This window comes from Diaporthe batatas (assembly GCF_019321695.1).
Source record: "Diaporthe batatas strain CRI 302-4 chromosome Unknown Contig00001, whole genome shotgun sequence".
NCBI lineage: Eukaryota > Fungi > Ascomycota > Sordariomycetes > Diaporthales > Diaporthaceae > Diaporthe > Diaporthe batatas.
This window is the reverse complement of record NW_025408548.1, coordinates 1,733,864-1,751,782: the sequence shown is the minus strand read 5'-3', so window position 1 is coordinate 1,751,782 and position 17,919 is coordinate 1,733,864. Positions and strand designations below refer to the sequence as shown.

The following is a 17,919-nucleotide window of genomic DNA, read 5'->3' as shown; positions in this document are numbered from 1 at the left end:
GGCCGACGGGGTGGAGGGTGGTCAGGGCGGGATGGCAGTGGTATGTTTCCCTGCTTTGTGCGAGCCACAGGGGGAGGAGACACGCCATTGCTCAGGTTTGGTTTTTTTTTGGTCTCGGTAAGTTCCGAGTTCGCGGATAGCAGAGGGACTAGTTGAGTTTGTATATATATTTTTGAACCCATAGTTCAAAGACAAGTTGACCCCCATTCTCGATTTCTACAGATCTGGCCAGAGTGGCTGGGGCAGTAGTCTAAGTAATTGCTTTTGCCGTGCATGCGCTCAGTGCTCCTGCTGCCGCCCTTGGGCAGACTGGGCCGTGTCTTGGACCTGTTCACAGAGCTTGATTTGCTCCTGCTGCCAAGTTCTACTCCTCTCCAGTCTGCCTTGTCAAAACCTTTGGAATCATTTTGTGTCTGAACTCAGTGAACTGTCAGATTCAGAGGCCAACACTGGCCTGGGCAATCCATGCTGATGGGCAGGTGGCTTGAAGCACATTGTCAGCCATATGATTCAATTGTTCAGGGAGAGATCACATCAACTTTCTTCGGCTGACCGTTGAGTCCATATCAGGATGTTAGAAGGTCTCTGGAGGTAGTATTTTCTTGGCAAAAGTGCTAGAGCTGTTGCCTTTCGAAACGCATCTGCTAATAAATGTTCTCAAGTTCAACCGCTACGAGCACCCTGGATTTCTATATTTCCCTTCCTCGCCACCCCAAAGATTACGGCATTGACAGGACAGAAATTTCAGATTTAGGCCCTTTGAATCTTGTGGGTTTACCACTGCATGAAGGCGCAACACACGTCTTGTATCATGGGAATTAGAGACGGAATCACCCAGGCCATTTAAGACCCTTGGTATGCTATCTCTGGGAATTTCGCCCGAGGCAACGTCTCTATAACATGGCAGCTCAAGTATAAGTCTGGGTTCGACATGTCAAAGTGTTTCGAGCACTGCAAGACTGCATACACAAGGAAATATAATGAATCAGAGCAGGGCTTGTTGCATGTTGGACTGAAAAGACAGAACGTCTTTGCAGTTCAGCACGATTGTATTCAAGTATCTTTAGACACTATTCAGAGGTCCAAGACATCTCGTCTTTGGTAACTGAAATGAGCCTCCCATGAACGCCATAACCCATCAACCTCCTTGTCACAGGTAGGCTTGAGGTCCCGCAGCCCTAAAAAAACAAAAGGGCAGAGTGCCATCCCATTCGTAGCCGCAGAATTGGTATCCAGGAAAAAGCAAGAATCTCTCGTCTTCGGATGGTTGCCCCGAGACAACTTCCGTGGTGGATTGTCTGATGCAGGACATTGATACTCAAAGGCTGTGTCCGCAGCTTCGGACATCTAGCATGCCGGTGTCCGCATGGAAGAGCGAGGACAAAGGTCGGCCCAGGGCAGGGATATGCATGTCGCACTACCGAGAGCCGGTAATTTACACGGTATCGAGCGGCCCATGAAACTCATGAAAGGCCGAGGGATGCCGATGATCCGATATGTGCCGTGGCAGTAAGTGTGAAGTTCAGGGCCAAGGGCCCCCGATTGCTTCATGATCATGCCGCTGAGGAGCTCTATGGCTCATGATCGAAGTAGTATCCATACAAGTCGCTGAGAAAAAACTTTACATGTGAATCGCTGCACGAGAATTACTCCCGATATAGACCGTGGTGGGCGATGTACTCGATGACCGAGTCCGGCACGACATATCGGAGAGACAGATCCCTTTTCCGCATCAGCCGGACCTTGGTGCTCGACACGTCATTCTGTGGAAACAGCAGGTCAGCAATGGCGCATTAAAATAAGCGAGGAGCCGGGGGAGGGGGGGCATACAGTAATGACTTGTGGAATAACATGAATGTTGTCCTGGTAGTCCTTGAGGCCGGCCAGGGCCTCATCGATGTCGGTGCCGGTCCTCTCGATGATAAAGGCGCCGAACTTCCTCAGGATGTGGTCCAGATCGGGCGGAGACCAGACACCGGGCGTACTCATTGTCTGTATAAGATCAGCGCCGGCGAGCAGGGCGATGCGCACTGGCTGCTTGTTGCCATGAACATCCTCGCAGCCGCCAATGACCTGGTTGATCTCGTGGTCGAAGTGGTCGAGGACCTGGGCAGTGGGGAAGTAGTTGGGCTGGATGGCCTCCCAAGGGTCGCAGGTCAGCCACTCGGAGGTCTTCTCGGCGGCATAAGAGCACATCTGGATACGGTGCCTGGCGGGGGCCAGGCCGGGCTTCTTGTAGGCGTCGGACACTGGTGACAGGAAGCCGCCAATGATCTCGTACTTTGTGTTGAAGCGAGCGTAGTCGGAGGCCATCTCGAACATGCGCAGGTGGAGATAGGTGATGGGGCTGTGGGGAAGTAGCATTTGTCAGTATGGTCGGGGTGGTTTTGCGTCATCGGAGGACGACAATGCGAGCAGGAGGGGAGAGGTGCGAGGGTACCTGAAGGAGCCGCAAGCTACCAGAACCAGAGGTGTTTTGCCCTCATGTCTTTGCCTGCGCAATAGTCGCTCTGAGGGGAATCGGTAGGTGTCTGGCGACAATTGGGAGTCTGGGATGATGTTTGGCAGGGTGGTGGTAGCCTCTTGGGCGTCGTGGTCTTGATCGTGATCCATGCTGTCAATGGGAGGGTCGGCCAGCTGGGTTTGTTGTTGTTGTTGTTGTTGTTGTTGGGAGGTTCCGGCGGGCATGTTGTGTCGTGAGGGGTTTGTGAAGGTTCGGCGGAAGACGGTCGTGGGAATGGTGGAAGTTGGAATCCGGCTTGGTGATGAGTAATGACGCTCGGCCGGTCGCAGCGGCTGAGCGGGTCGTTTGGGATGGGAGGAGGGGTCCCAAGGGCCGGCTGCAAGGGCAGGGCGAGTCTCGGGGATGTGGATGTGGATGTGGGATGTGGGATGTGGTGCGGCCGCTTGTAAATCGTGATTGCGATTGTTGCAGGGAAGACAAGGAAGGTTATGTATGTAGGTAGTCGGCGCGGGGAGGGGTGGGGGGCTGGTTGCAGGTTGCAGGTTGCAATGTGATGCCGAAAGCCGCAAAGTCGAGGCAGGCAGGAGTCGAAAGCAACAACCGAGGTGTTGTGTCTGTCTGTATGTATAAGAGACAAGAAAAGGAGGCAGATCAAGTCAGATCCGATCAGATCTAGTTGATGTTGCCTGGAATGGAAAATGTCCACTTTCAGGTTGGCCCGAGGCTCCGATCAAGCCGTGCGCCCCAGCAAAAAGAGTCAGCAGCCTGAGTAGTACGTACCCTCTGGTGGTGACGAATTGTGTGTGCCTAGGTGTGGATATGGCTGGATTATTGCAGCAGACAAAGTGGCTTGATAGACAGAATGAATGTGTCAAGCAAAGTTGGACACCAGCCGTGTGATCTTGATCTTGTGACAAATGGTCAATGACGGAAGTTGCGCGACCAAAGAAAGGCTCAAAAGGTCCAGAAAGGTGGGGTGCCAGTCTCGGGTGCCAGTCTCGCGCCGATGGTCGGTGCAAAACGAAGAAACAGGCGGGAACAATCGACGGCACGCCATTCCACTTCACAAGACCGTTTCGGTTGCAAGTCTGCAAGTCTGCTGGGCGGGCAGGGCCGTCTGGGGCTCGACCACTGGGCCTGGCCTGGCCTGACCTGCCCTGCCCTGACCTGGGCAGCCTGGGCCGGCGCGACTCCGAGGTTTGGGTCTGGACCACCCACCTCTATTGCGGGGGGCGGCGGCCGCACCTGCAGTTCGTTCTTTTTTTACCCGACTTTACCTGTCCAGCCTGGCCGTGTCCACGTTTTGTCGCCTCGCATCTGTCTGGCATATGCAGGTCACTGAGACAGAGTGCAAGGAGACCCCACCATGCACGGGATACCCAATCGAGCACAATCTTCTTTACAACCCATCCATTCCTACCGGCCCGTCAGCAACAGAGGAAGGGCAACCTCAGACCCAGCCGACTGGATCTGACGTCGCTACAGTTCAGGGAGACCAAGCCTGGGGTGCTCAGACGACGCCTGCTGAACTCTCAAGTCCTGAACTCTGGCCAGAAAAGCTTAATGCACGACTACGACTGCATTGCATTGCATTACGACATGTGCTTTGCTAAGAGCTCGGCCACCGTCTCCGAGCTGTCATCCCTGACCTCGCAAAAGCTGTGACACCAAGGGTCCTGAAGGCCCTGGGGGACCTTGGGACCCAGTATTACTGCTGCGTGTGCCCTTGCCTTCACCATGGGCTGCGTGGGTGGCGGTGGGTTGGTTGGAGCTGCAGCTGCCTGCAGCTGCAGTCTACCGCCACCAAGGAACTGGGAGGACAGAACTGTCCGCGTGCCGAGTACATACCGTGTGTACCGTGGCACAAGAATACTCAGCCTCCTCCAACGACGACGTCGACGGCGCGGGCTGTCTCAGGCATTCATCCCGGTGCTGTACTACCTGACTACTCGGCCAGAAAACCGTCAAGACGCACAAGTAATGCCACCTGCGCTCCACAATGCAACCCTCGGCACGGACACATGTAACAAGCCATAGCAGATCGAAGGACACGACCATCAACAACCCTGTTGCTTAGTCTAGTTCTAACGCGGGAGGGCGGTAAGCACCACGCACCACGATGCCCACCAGCCGCGTCACACCCTGCAAGGCACCAGTTGAGTCAGTTAGAGTTTCCGACGCCATGATCCTGTCTGTCCTTCACGACTTCTCACAACTGGCAATCCCACTTGCCAGCCCTGCGCTCGCTCGTCGCCCGTCCCACCCGTCGCTCTGATGCCTTCTGTTCGCGAGGGCACGGCCTCAGCCAGTTCATGCAGCGAGGTCTGGGCCCCCGCAAAAATCCGTGTCACAAAGCTTACCTGGCCAGACAGACAGACAGTCGGCAAGAAGCTCGGTATGGCGGGCCGTGGCTGTCGCAGCGAAGATGCAATTTGCTGTTGTGTTGTTGACCGTCAACAAGAGTCGGGCGTAGAGGAGAACCCACCCGAGCTCGAGCCCTATCCCGGCTGCCCAAGAGCTCCACCGCTTCGTGTGTGTGAGGTATTCCAGGCTGACGAGGACATGAACACGGCAGCCTACGCTGGTTACGTTCAGAATCACAAGAGGAAGTTGACTCTCTGAGTGTGATAGGTGTCCTGTCATTCTTGCCAGGGTCATAAGCTGTGAAGTTGATGTGTCTGAGATGCCTAGCTCGTATACCTAGGTACCAATCTAGGCAGCACAAAGGCAATGCCGAACCCCCCCCCCCCCCAAATCCAGTGAGTAATCCAGATTATAATGAACGGGACAAGTGTCAGGTTCTTAAAAATCGCCTTGATTTGCTCGGAGTCAAACGTCTTGGATTCCATAGACGGCGCCCGGGACGGTACATAGGTCCGAAATGATTACCTCCCTCTCCTGTGTGGTTTCGCTTCTATTCCGTATACGTCCGAGGACATGCATGGCGCCTTCATACAGTGGTAAATGCTCAAAGACCCAGTGTTCAAACTTTTCATCTGGCATTTTAAGATATTTAATTTGTGTCCAGTAGAACTATTATAAATCAAAATCTCGAACGATACTACCGGCGTCAACATAACATTCCTCCATGGCAGCAGCATGATATCTGCTCCCAACCCCTCTGAGAAGCTCCAGAAGGATGCCACCCGGGCGCCAGGTGAGAGTGCGAAATGTCAAGCCCCGTGCCGTTCGTCCGATGCAATTAGCCTCTCGCTGCCCCTCGCGAACAAGGCCAACCGTACATTTGGCGCACTGGCACGGGGACGTGTATCTTATAGACCAGCCATACTGCTGAAAATCCAGGCACGTCTCTGCCAGCGGGAGCCGCAGCCTTGTCCTGAGTACCGCCCTCCTCACCTTTGGCATCTGACTGACGGCACGAGCCCAGGCTTCGATCAGAGGGAAGAGGAGGCGGTCCTCGGGCACGAGGCGGAACACCCAGACAGGTGCCCAGCCCGAGTTGAAGAGATCAGAATCCCAGTCGAACCCACTCAGAGCCACAGATTCACGTGGGCCTGATGTGTTGTATCCAGGGGGCATCTCTCTCTCGAGCACATCTCTGTCGACCAGAGTGCCTGGCTCGCCTTCGAGCTGGCTCGGGTCGAAGAATGGGTAGTCGTGTATATCGACCCCATCGGGTGCGCGGAAGTACCACTCGCCCGATGGTGTCCTGGGGTCGAAAGCGATAGTCATGACCGTGATGTTCTGCCAGAAGGGCACAGGGATGGTACGGGGGATAGAAGGCGCTCTCGTTGTCAAAGGCCCGGGCCAGAGCAAAGAATGGTCGAAGCTGCCCTCGATTCTCAGAGTCCTTAGGCCCTTCAGCTTTGAGCTCGCCTCCCATATTGCAGCGCTGACAGGATCCGGTTGATCATCATGGGCCAGCAGATTCGCCGGACGCCATGTCTGATTTGCGCCGTCACGACTTTCTACATGAATTCCAAGGCTTTCCCCTATAGAGTTCGGTAGCGATTCAGTCCGTAGGACCGATGCGAGGTCGTCCCGGTTCCTACGCCGGAGGGCGGGATACCTGTCCTCTGTGTCAGGCAGTGGCAGCATTGCCCAGCTCACCCTCGGCATCCTGGCCAAGAGTTCGACCGCCGTCCGTGGTGCGATGCGTCGCTTCGACAAGAGTGGGTTCCTGCGAATATCGAATCCACTGATTATCGGCGCCGGCGGCAGGTCGGCTGCTCGTTGAAGACGTATGTAGGAGTATCTGTGACGCTCAACTGCCTCGGGCCCCCATCTCTCAGGACCTGGATCGCTTGGGCAAATGATATCCTGGAGGTATAGGCACAGGGCGTCTTTGCGCGCCACTGAATGACCCCAGGTGCTCAGGATGCGAAACAGATGGTGAAATGCCGTTGAGAATGCCTCATCGTTAGTTTCCTGGTCAGATTTCTGCTCGAAAAGATCGGTGGTGTCCTTCGACCACGGCGGCAGGATGATGGTAAAACCCAAGTTATGGAGATGGTTACGCCGATCTCCTTGTACAACTTTGGAGGACCGGGTTAGTGACAATCCTCTATCGTCGGCTACGAGCTGATGAAATCATGCCTGGTGGTCCGGAGAAGTGCGGGCATGTCATCCACATGCACCCTCAAAGCAAGGCTGTGGTCGGGACGGTGACTCCAAAAGGTGCTGAATGAATCCTCCCAAAGAAGGGAATCTTACTGGCATCGAACTCTTCCAGCTCATTGCTTTTGATTCGCAGGTTATCGAATACTTGTCGCTCGAGCGCATACTGCCACCTGCGAGAGATACACGCAAGTGCTGCCTGGCTGGGAGCAGTCGGGCGGAGACACCATCTCGACCGAGGTGGGAGGCTGGTACGGTCACCATGAACGTGTGCAGCAATCTTGTCAATGATTTCTTGAGGTAAAGTGTCCATATTCAGTGGAAAGTTACCTAGGTATGTATTCGAACTTCTAATGGGCGGTATTTTCGACTGCGGAAAGTAGCGATTGAGAAGACGAAGTTTGTGTTCCAAAGGTTGGTTCTAGTTACGGGACTGCAGAGCGACGTCATTAGTTTAGAGGAGCGGCACGAGGCCGAGGCCACGTGCCACAGACGTACTGTATTCTCTCTCTACTGTTATTGGTACTGCATTTTTTTTTTAAAAAAAAAGAAATTGGGTCTTAAGCATTTACCACTATATGGAGGCGCCGCATAAGTTCTATTTGTATGGGGACTAGAAACAAAACCACTATACGCCAGCACCTCATCATTCAACACTGAATATGTGAACTTCTTGATGTCGCCCGCATGCTCAGCGCCCATCACACCGTGCATGTACGAGTAACCCCCGATGCGATGTGTAGTTCCAGATGGGCGGAGAACATGAGGATAGCTGCTCCCCAAGGCAGCAATGACAATTGGCTGCGTCTCAGATATGCAGCAGCCAACAGCTCCTTTGTCGGTGATGTAGATACTGGAGTCGGGGTATTCGAAGTCCCGCACTGGCTTACCAAAGGCGAGTCCGTCAGAAGCCTGAGACTCTAGAGCTACTTGTTCAGAAATGTAGCGAGCAAATGGAGCGCCTCGTAGAGCCAACTGCACGAATGTTGTTGGTCTGGTTGACAACCTTACCTAGGTACCAAAACCATGAATTATGCTAGGTGGTATCAGAAACCTCGGTTCCCGATTCCAAAGGGATGTGACCAAATTATTCAATTTCATGATACGCAGAGTCTACGGTGGATACGTGTCGAAAGTGTAGTTGCTGTGCAGTTGGCTTGGGCTCCAACCGTCCTGCAAAAGCAGCTGCTTAAGTGCTCACCGTTGGCGGGGCACCCCGCCAATTCTCGGGGTTGATCGGGACAGAAGCGGCCGCTTCAACACAATCTTCCCATCAAACACGCCACAGTCACTGCCCACGCAGGCACATACCTATCACAGCCTACGCCATCAGAGAATCGGTCTCTGAAGATCAGCATCAAGGACTGTAATCGCAATTTGCAGCAATCAGCCTCAAAATGGCCTCGACGAAATACAAGCTTGTCTTTTTCGTTCCCGTCTCGGATATGGATGCCGTGAAGAAGGCCGTCTTTGCCGCCGGCGCCGGACGCTACCCAGGCCCCGGGAACTACACCGAATGTGCCTGGTCCACGATCGGGACCGGCCAGTTCCGCCCAGGAGACACGGCAAATCCGCACATCGGTGAGGTCGGCGCCCTGGAGAAGGTTGAGGAAGCCAGGGTCGAGACGCTCTGCATCGGCGAAGAATGTGCCAGAAAGTCCGTGGAGGCTCTGAAGAAGTGGGTACCCTCGTCTCCTTCACCTTGTATCATGTTGCTGGTGGATTTCAGCGAACTAATATCTGCGCCTATAGGGCTCATCCGTACGAAGAACCTGGCTACGAAGTCTACGAGATCAAAGACTTCTGATTCAGCGCTACTGATTGGCTCCTGGGAGTTCACCTTCGCGTAACCATAAGCATTGTACCCAGTCAAGCAGATGTAAAATCTTAGGGGATATATAACGCGTTATTATAAGACTCGCCTACTATATCCTTCAATGTTCTAAGGACTTTTACGGCGACTAGTATAGTATAGCTAAAATAACTGATTTTAAAATCAGGATTGTAGACCGCGATTGGTGCTTATAAACTGCTTGAGGTTTAAGTCGAAGACTTCAGGACTTAGACTTCCGGTCTGTTGGCCGGCTGATGCTTTGTACAAGGAGTCATTGGATGCGTGTCACATATCACATGTATGGTAGAGGAGGCAGGATGCAACTGATTAACATCAGCCTGCAGGAGGTTCTACTGGTAATAGCAATCCCAATATGTTCTCCTCACCATCTTAGCTTAGATGACGTGCTCCTAAGATGTACATCCCAACCAAATGCGACACTGAGCCCCTCAGCGATAATCGGCATTACAATCAAGATTGGAGAAATATACATGCTTCTACACTAGCTTTATTATGATTTATTGTCGGAAGCTCTGTATAAGACATTGAGACGTCATCAGAACCTCGGCCCTCGCCAACACCACTACCATTTTACATTCATACAACACATTGTCTCATCAGAATGCCCTCCGCATTAAGTCGTCCCGAAACTTTGCCCCTGCCCAGGTGGGAGCGGCCAGCTAAGACATCGCATGATCTCCCATGGGCGGATATAAAAGTCCTGGACCTCTCAACCTTCGACGAACCAGGCGGCAAGGAGAAGCTCGCCGAGGAGCTGCGAGATGCTGTAGGTTATTGACAAGACTATTCAGCCTCTTGACCTTGACCGCGTCAAACAAACCCGTTGACAGGCTTCCAGGTCCACAACACAGGCTTCTTCAGCGTGACAGGCACCGGCCTCACAGAGGATGAGATCCAGCGCCAGTACGACATCGGGCAGGCCTTCTTCGCCCTCCCGCACGCGGAGAAGGCCCAGCCGCGGTACAAGTGCGACTTTGCCAGCGGCAACTACTTCGGGTACCGCGAGCTGCACGAGCGCACCGTCCGCGGCACCGAGGTCCGCGACAACGTCGAGTCGTACAACCACGCCAAGTTCACGCCGTCCAACGCGTCGGAGCCACGACACCCCTTCTTCGACCCCTTCACCCCCGAGGTGGAGGCGTTCAGCCGCAAGGCCCTCGGCGTCGCGGACCGCATCCTGCGCCTGTTCGCCATCATCCTCGAGCTGCCGGAGGGCTTCTTCGCGGACGCGCACCGCTATGACGACCCCTCTGACGACCACCTCCGGTACATGTGCTACCACCCGCGCCCGGCGGAGGACGACGCCAAGGTCGACAACACGTGGGCGCGCGCGCACACGGACTTTGGGTCGCTGACGCTGCTGTGGAGCCAGGACGTCGCGGGCTTGCAGATCCGGACCAAGGAGGGGGGGTGGCGGTATGTGCCGCCTGTGGACGGTGGCATTGTGTGCAACGTCGGCGACACGCTTGATTTCTGGTCGGCGTCGTACCTGCGGTCCACGACGCATAGGGTCACGCGGCCGCCGCCTGACCAGGTGGGCGGGAAGAGGTTGGGCCTCTTTTATTTCGTTCGCCCGGGTAATGACGTCGATATCAAGCCGGCACCGTCGCCGCTGCTCAAGAGACTGGGGCTGGTTGGTGACAAGCCAGAGGAGGCTGCGCCTGTCAAGGGGCTCGAGTACGTACGGACGAGGGTGAAGGATTATCATAATAGCGGTGATTACGGGGATCGCAAGGGCCAGACCTTCAAGGTTGGTAACCTGGAGATTGTTGATGAGGCGGCGTAGAACCTCTAGGTAGCCGCAAATGTAAAGGAATGTTCAACCACGGCGCACCAGGTTGTCTTGAAATTAAATCGAAAACCAGTGTTTTCTTTGTACGAGTACTGCTCGCCACTAGTAGGCGTGGCGGGAAGGGTCAGGCATGGCGAAAGGAGGCTGAGCTAACATGAACTTCGGTCTTCCGCATGATGCCCATGCGACTCGAGTCGTCATCTTCCAACTCCAGCTCAAGAGCACCGGAGTTGGCACGCCTAGCCGACGCGTGGTAGCCTGGATTGCCATTGCTAATCGAGCTCAACTTGATGCCTCGGCCAGAACCCCCGAGAGCGTTCTCACTCTGCCGTGAGGGGTCAGTAAAGTCTTGATGAGAATGCGATCGTTGTATTTCCAGTTGTATCTCTCGATACATGTAGTCGAGCTTTTTGGGTCCCTCGAGACCGAGACAGGTTTGAAATGGAGAAAATAAATATTACTGACCTCTCTTGGGTACTTGTAATCCCCATCGTGTGAAGAACCGTAATAAAATTTGAACAGCTTACGCAGAGGTGGAAGGGAACATCCAATGATGCCTAGACCACACTCAATGTTCGAGGTGATGTTGATGACACCAAGATGATCTGTGTTGTGCCGGGCTGGTCAGCGCTGCCGGCATAATCTGGACTGTGGCTGCCACACTCACATGCTATGTCGGTCGGGTACTTCGTGGTGTCATAGTACTTGAGGTATGGCATGCGAACGCATGTTGCCACGCTTGCAAAAACTCCAAGTCCCAGAATGCAGATGACGGATACTTTCTTGCGGCGCGACATCTGTAGCCCGGCAACTATGACGAATGGGACGCCTGCGCACACCCAATCGGTGACCATCTGGATAGCGGAAACAATGTAGCTGACTGTTTGCAGGCTGATAAACGTTTGACACGTTCCTCTAAGATGGAGTTGGTAAGAAGCGTCGCCTCAGCGTATAAAGGTTTTCACGTCAACTTACAGTGCTGGGTTCCAAGTCGCTGCGAGAGGTCTGCAGTTGGCGAACACAAATACTAAGGCGAGTATTGCGATGATGACCATGATGGCCATGTTGATAGATATTGGGATCACTATCTCTCTTCGCCGGTCCAGGCGAATGCAGGTAAAGCCAATCGCACACTTGATGATAGTGGAAGATATAAAGTACAGAATCTCCCAGAAGATCACGTACTCGGTTGCTCGAATAAGGTAGAGCGGAGACGGAATGGCGTTATCGTGTGAACCGACGCCATAGCGAGCAGCATACACGGCGAAGACGACGGATGGCAGGAATGGAAGCTGTTGCACACATCATCAGCTATCATCGTCACTCAATCAAGATTGAGCGACATGTGCATATTCCACGGGGGAAGCTCAAAGTCTCGCAAGAAACTTACAGTTCCGAACAGAGCCAGATAGTCTTCCACACCCCATATTCTTGTTGACGCTCCGGACAAACCAGCTCGAACGTAGATCCGGAGGGACACGACGATGGTACAAACAACACCTAAGAAAATGGCAACAACCTGAACTGCTCTACCTAGGCCAGTGGGGTTGATCGGTTCAAGTTGGTTGGCTAGAGCCTGTATCTGCTCACCAGACATGGAAGCTGCCATGCTGATGATGTGCTTGCTGGAGTTCAGCCCAGGAGATGTCTGACATGCTCGTGGAACTTCTGGGGCGAAAGATAGACGACTCCGAGAATGTCAACGTTAGGGTCGGCACAGAATACGGCGCCGGTGTCATCAATGAAAAACTCGGGGGAACTTCAAGCCCAAAGACAGGAATCAAGTTATTATTGGCTCTCTTTGTGCCCTTGAAATCCGTGGGCGTGGCAATCAATTTCAGCCGCAAAACCTTGGTTCCCCCCTACTAGGCCTCGATCCTACATTGCTCCCCGGGAGCCCTTGTCCCCGCTAGTCTCCTGTGACAGGCACGCTGGCACGCTGGCACGCCGAGCACCCCCATTGCCCCATTGCCCAAGGCTCGTGTGGTAAATTGTTGATGGCACTCCGTAACCTACTAGTAGTGGGGATGCTTTCTCGTTTCCCCTTGAATATGCCCGTACCCTTCGAGTCAGCGCCATCCTGGTAAAACGGCCACGCGAGTGCAGGCATTGGATTGGTTGATCCGGTAGTCTTCCCCGATAGATCTGGCCATTTTGGGCCAACATCGGCTCTAAGCGATGGCTCTGGATCCTTGACACAGTTGTAAATGACTCGCTCTGTTGCCCGTCGCGGACAACACGGTCTGCGCCACAGGTACTCCGGCAATCCGGGAAAGTGTTTAGCCCACACTTTTTGCGCCTGAGAAGGTATTTTGATCAGTTTTGAAAGGTTCTGAATGTCCTCGCCTGGTACCCAGGGATGATCATCGTGACGCTGCGTCGACTCTGTGCAGATGTAGACTACCTAGGTACGAATACCTGTGCCCAGGTGCTTAGTACTAGTATACAATAGCAGATCTGCCGAGATCGTCTAGATATATGCCTATTTAGGTAGGTACTGAGTATACAGCAGCGCAAGGGTCTAGTTTCAACCCCATGGAGCCGACGCTTCCTTAGTCCTCAGAGCATAAATTTATACAGCCAGATACTTGTACAAGACTGGGGCAGCTAGTGTAGAGCGTATCGAAGCATGGTGGGCCTTGAAGGAATTACCGGTGGAGATAGAGTTTTTTTTAAAGAGAAATCTCCGCCAACAACGTAGCAACCGGGTTGAGTAGCGCCTTGGTTTGGACCACCTTTTCCAACGCTCTACAGCCTGTTCGCGTCGGATGGACGGTATAGGATGAACGGTGGTAATAACCCGTAACGGCCGACTTTCCGATTGACCACTCAGCGGTCGGTAGTTTTCAATCCCCTTTCTCCGGGTATATCGTCAACCGCCCCTTCTGGTCGCTTTCTCAAATACACCCTTTATTTTGCCCAAGTGGACGACAGTGCACCTCTCTATTCGAGAGACACTCGGTCACGGTCCTAGCGGTGTTACTTCAGCAGTGTCCGAGCAAGATGTTGAACACCATCCTTGCCGCGGTGGCCTTATTTTGCGCCTACCTCCTCGCCAGTGCTATTTATTCCGTCACGTTTCACCCTTTGGCGGATGTACCCGGTCCAAAGATCTGTGCCATTACTCGCATACCGTACTGGCTGGTGTCACTCTCGGGCGACGATATTAAATGGATGAAGAAACTTCATGACCAATATGGACCAGTCATTCGCTTTGGTCCGACCGATCTGAGCTACGCCACCGGCCAGGCCTGGCAAGATATTCATGGGCCGAAGGTGACGGAGAAGGCACAAGAGTTCTCTGTCCAGCCTGTTAATGGTTAGTCGACGAGATCTCAGAGCCTTTCAATGTTCGTCAAATTAACGGAGCGAGGCAGGTGTTCCTAGCATGCTCACCGCCACTACCGAGAACCACTCGCGAGTCCGCCGCTTGTTCTCGCCGGCATTCTCCGAGCGTGCGCTGAAGCAGCAGGAGCCCCTATTCCGAAAATATGCCGATCTATTGGCGTACAAGATCTCGGAGGTCGGCGAGGATGGCAACAAGCCCGTGGAGATGACCCAACTGCTGAACTTCGCGACGTTCGACGTCATGGCGGAGCTCTGCTTCGGCCAGCCTCTTGGACTGTTGGCCAAGAATGAGTACAGCCCATGGGTCAAGTCGATCTTTGAGTCCCTCAAGATGCTTCCCATTGCGTCAATCATCAACTACTACCCGATCCTGAATGCCATATTTACCCGGTTCGAGCCGAAGTCGGTCACCGAGCAGCGAGTGACTCACTGCAAACATTCGGAGGAGCGTGTCAACCGGCGTCTACAGGATGGTTCCACTCAGCCTGATGTCTGGAACCTTGTGTTGTCAGCCAAGGAGGGGAAGGAGTTGACTCTCGAGGAGATGCACTCCAACGCCGAGCTGTTCATGCTGGCTGGCTCAGAAACCACGGGTGAGTGAATAAAACCGGATTCCAAAAGTTGAACAATGGCATTCTAACGGATGAACTTCCTATAGCCACCTTGTTGAGTGGTTGTGTATACAACCTCCTCAGGCACCCCGAAAAGATGAAGGTCCTCGTCGAGGAGATCCGAGGAAGCTTTACCAAACTCGACGATCTGACCTTTGAGAATCTTGCGGAGCTGAAATACATGAACGCCTGTAAGTTCACTCAAACACTCTGGTGTGTTACAACACTTCGCTCAGGATCCATTACTGACAATTATTTACAGGCCTCAAAGAAGCACTTCGCGTTTACCCACCTGTCCCAATCGGCAGTCCACGAGTGGTACCAAAGGGCGGGCAGAACATCCTCGGCAAGTGGGTTCCGCCTGAGACCCGCGTATCGGTCCACCACTGGTCAACATACCAGTCCGAGGCCAACTTCAAAAACGCCGCCACGTTCGCACCCGAGCGTTGGCTCAAGGCCGACCCGTTGTACGCCGGAGACGCCCTAGACTCCCACCAGCCGTTCGGATTCGGGCCTCGCAACTGCCTCGGGCAGAGCATGGCCATGCACGAGATGAGGCTGATCCTGGCCACCCTCATCTTCAAGTTCGACTTTGAGCTCTGCAGCGAGAGCCGGGACTGGGCCGCCCAGAAGTCGTTTGCGCTGTGGATCAAGACGCCGCTGATGGCCCGGGCTAGGCCAGTTTCTGTACAGAACAGGTTGAATATTTGATTGACAGGGGGGAAGCCCGCGATAAGATGACCACACGAAGGTCAGATGCCGGGCTGCTCCTCGTTTGTCTAGGCCTCTCCTAAAGAGGGGATCCAAGATTCCATGGCACACCGTCGTGTTCAAGAGCATCATGAGCAGTTTTGAGCAGGGGTGCTCTCGGCTCCTTGCCGACGGAAAACTTGGACCAGGTGGGGGGTGGGGGGCAGACTGGATCTAATTCGGCCGCATGCTATAATCGCAAGGGACTTTAAGGAACCGTTCTAAGGTTTTCGATTATTTGCAACCTCGGGTCATTGACTTGAATCATCTCCAGGGAAAAGTTATACCTGGATCACGACGTCGCAGTAGAATATAGAAATGGACTTCAGATAGAAAGATTTCAGGGATGTGTTCATATAGATTTAATTATATTTCTGTATAATTACATCTCGCTGTGAAAATACTGTAGAGTTCGTATGTAAATGCATTTTGGTAAGGTGAGTTGCTGTGTCGTGAGTTAGTAGATCCCTTGGATGAACTGACCAAACTCGTTTGTCAGCGTGGAAATCGACGTGTCAACTAGCAACGAATGGATCCGGGGGGTAAAGTGGTAACAAATGCCGGGTCATAGGGAACCAAATACGGCTTAGTAGCTAATCAGTACGGAGCATTCGTACTCTTTATGTCGGGAGAACTGATCAGGGTCTTGTCTTTTTACTAATAGATGGCGTTGTGCACCGACTTTATGGGGATGCCTTCAGGCTGAATACTGACTCCGATTGTAGACGAGACATTCGGAATGTTGGTTGCTGTTGGTTTTGTGCAGATTGATTTCAAGCAGTCTGTATACACCGAAACCGAGCCCGAAAACCCTGAAACCTGTGTGCATGCAAGTTTTTCATAAATATCAATACTGTCAATCACCTGATACTGCCCTCGATCAATGAAGTGGGTGGTGGTCGCGGAAGAGGCTTACTGAGTTTTGATGTCAGTGGTCCGAGGTGGAGCTGCCAGCCCTACATTATGGCCTGGGCCCATCATGCTAGCTCCCTGCCGATCGACCACATGGGCCTGGGGAAAGCATGGATCAAAGCTCCGGCCTGATCTAGCGTCGCTAGCACGTCCAGGTACAGATGTACTCCGTACCTACTTCATAGTACTGTCCCAAGGGTAACTCTAAGTAGACACCACAGCAAACCCGCACATCGAAATGAGCCAACACCAACACCAACAAATCCAACGACGTCAGCAGCAACAAAGTCAGGATTCCAAGGAATCATCATGCCCTGGTCTAAAACAACAGCATGGGCTGGCTGGTCGTTCCTGCAGCAGAGGCGAACAGATCCGGCTTAGCGGTGGTTGGGGAAAGGACGGGACCCCACTCCCAGCCCGCCGATTTATTATTGACATGGCCATATTCTGGTGGCGGGGCAACAGCACCAAGCATCAGCGCCGGGCATCAGCTAGCAGCCCCAAGCTCCTGGCCTACTGCAGCTTCGCGGCCACTGGTCTTGGGCCCGCACCACAAAACCAATTCTCCCGTCCTGTTACTGTTTGCGACTTTTCTTCTCTCCTCTTTCCATATCCATTTCGGTCCCCATTCTGCCTGTCTATCCTCGGTACTGTGGCTGTGTTATCGAGAGAGAGAGAGAGAGAGAGCAACACTTACACGACCGTCATCGACTCCACCTACCTATCTATCCTGCTGTGCAAGCACATCGCTTCGAACAAACACAACGAACCGCTCCAAGAGACCGTGGGCCTAGCTCCCGAGTCCCGCATTCCAGTGCCGCCGTCGACCCAACCTCCACGCAAAAAAAGATAAAAAGTTTCACACACAAAAAACCGCCAAGATGGTCAAAGAAAACGACACGATCGCCATCATCATCATCGTCCTTTTCTTCGTCCTCGCCCTCATCTCCTTCGGCATCTACAGGCTCGTCTCCATCGCCCGCCGCTCAATGTCCGTCTCCTCGGGGTCGACGAGCAGCAGCAGCGAGATATTAAACGACTGATCCGGGGGGCGGCTGTCTTTCCCGCCCCCCACGGCTTGGCAAGGAGTGGGTGGGCGAGAAGAAAAAGGAGGGCGAAAGGGTGGCCGCATTGGCTTCCCATACACACACCTTCAAGTTGTGTCTCGCCCACCCTGCTGCTGCCTCTGTGCAGCTTCTGGTGCTGCTGCTGTGAGCTGGGCACAGAGACCACGGGGCGCAAGGGAGAACACTATGAGAAGAAGAGGGGGCATATATGTGCAAGGCCCCCCTAAGACATGATCTCGAGAAACCCCCGGGAGGCCTAGACAGGCCAGGGGCAAAGCTCCGAGCATGCACACACAAGTTTCTGGATACCCCATTTGAGGAAAACTAGTGATATAATTCGGCCATCTAATACCCATGTACGGCGGAGAGAAGAGAAGGCAAAACACATCCCATGTAACGACGACCACGACCACGACGTGTTTACGGAATTTGCATATGAAATGGGAAAGCCACATAAGGGAAGGGGGGATATTCTAGGTGGCGTCGCGATCTGGGTCTTGGTGGTTATTTCCTACATTTTTTTTTACCAGGTTATATTGGGG

The 17,919-nt window shown here is 53.5% G+C and overlaps 5 protein-coding genes across 5 annotated transcripts; 3 read left to right on the top strand and 2 right to left on the bottom strand.

The window, feature by feature from the left end:
* Positions 1-960: 960 nt before the first annotated feature.
* KVR01_000428 (uncharacterized protein) lies at positions 961-3,466 on the bottom strand. Its single transcript, XM_044787110.1, has 3 exons — positions 2,441-3,466; positions 1,831-2,347; positions 961-1,763 (listed from the first exon to the last, which is right to left on the bottom strand). The coding sequence occupies exons 1-3, from the start codon at positions 2,686-2,688 to the stop codon at positions 1,647-1,649; spliced, it is 882 nt and encodes a 293-aa protein (XP_044650377.1). The 5' UTR covers positions 2,689-3,466; the 3' UTR covers positions 961-1,646.
* Positions 3,467-8,302: 4,836 nt separating this feature from the next.
* KVR01_000686 (uncharacterized protein) lies at positions 8,303-9,054 on the top strand. The gene is made up of 2 exons (XM_044790588.1): positions 8,303-8,720; positions 8,795-9,054. The coding sequence occupies exons 1-2, from the start codon at positions 8,440-8,442 to the stop codon at positions 8,847-8,849; spliced, it is 336 nt and encodes a 111-aa protein (XP_044650635.1). The 5' UTR covers positions 8,303-8,439; the 3' UTR covers positions 8,850-9,054.
* Positions 9,055-9,498: 444 nt separating this feature from the next.
* Positions 9,499-10,683, top strand: KVR01_000140 (uncharacterized protein; the record flags this gene model as incomplete). The annotated part of the gene is made up of 2 exons (XM_044782511.1): positions 9,499-9,663; positions 9,736-10,683. The coding sequence occupies 2 exons, from the start codon at positions 9,499-9,501 to the stop codon at positions 10,681-10,683; spliced, it is 1,113 nt and encodes a 370-aa protein (XP_044650089.1).
* Positions 10,684-10,813: 130 nt separating this feature from the next.
* KVR01_000280 (uncharacterized protein) lies at positions 10,814-12,298 on the bottom strand (the record flags this gene model as incomplete). The annotated part of the gene is made up of 5 exons (XM_044786318.1): positions 10,814-11,014; positions 11,155-11,294; positions 11,357-11,604; positions 11,665-11,981; positions 12,080-12,298. The coding sequence occupies 5 exons, from the start codon at positions 12,296-12,298 to the stop codon at positions 10,814-10,816; spliced, it is 1,125 nt and encodes a 374-aa protein (XP_044650229.1).
* A 1,394-nt stretch (positions 12,299-13,692) lies between these two features.
* Positions 13,693-15,359, top strand: KVR01_000687 (uncharacterized protein; the record flags this gene model as incomplete). The annotated part of the gene is made up of 4 exons (XM_044792301.1): positions 13,693-14,008; positions 14,067-14,630; positions 14,696-14,839; positions 14,911-15,359. The coding sequence occupies 4 exons, from the start codon at positions 13,693-13,695 to the stop codon at positions 15,357-15,359; spliced, it is 1,473 nt and encodes a 490-aa protein (XP_044650636.1).
* Positions 15,360-17,919: the final 2,560 nt, after the last annotated feature.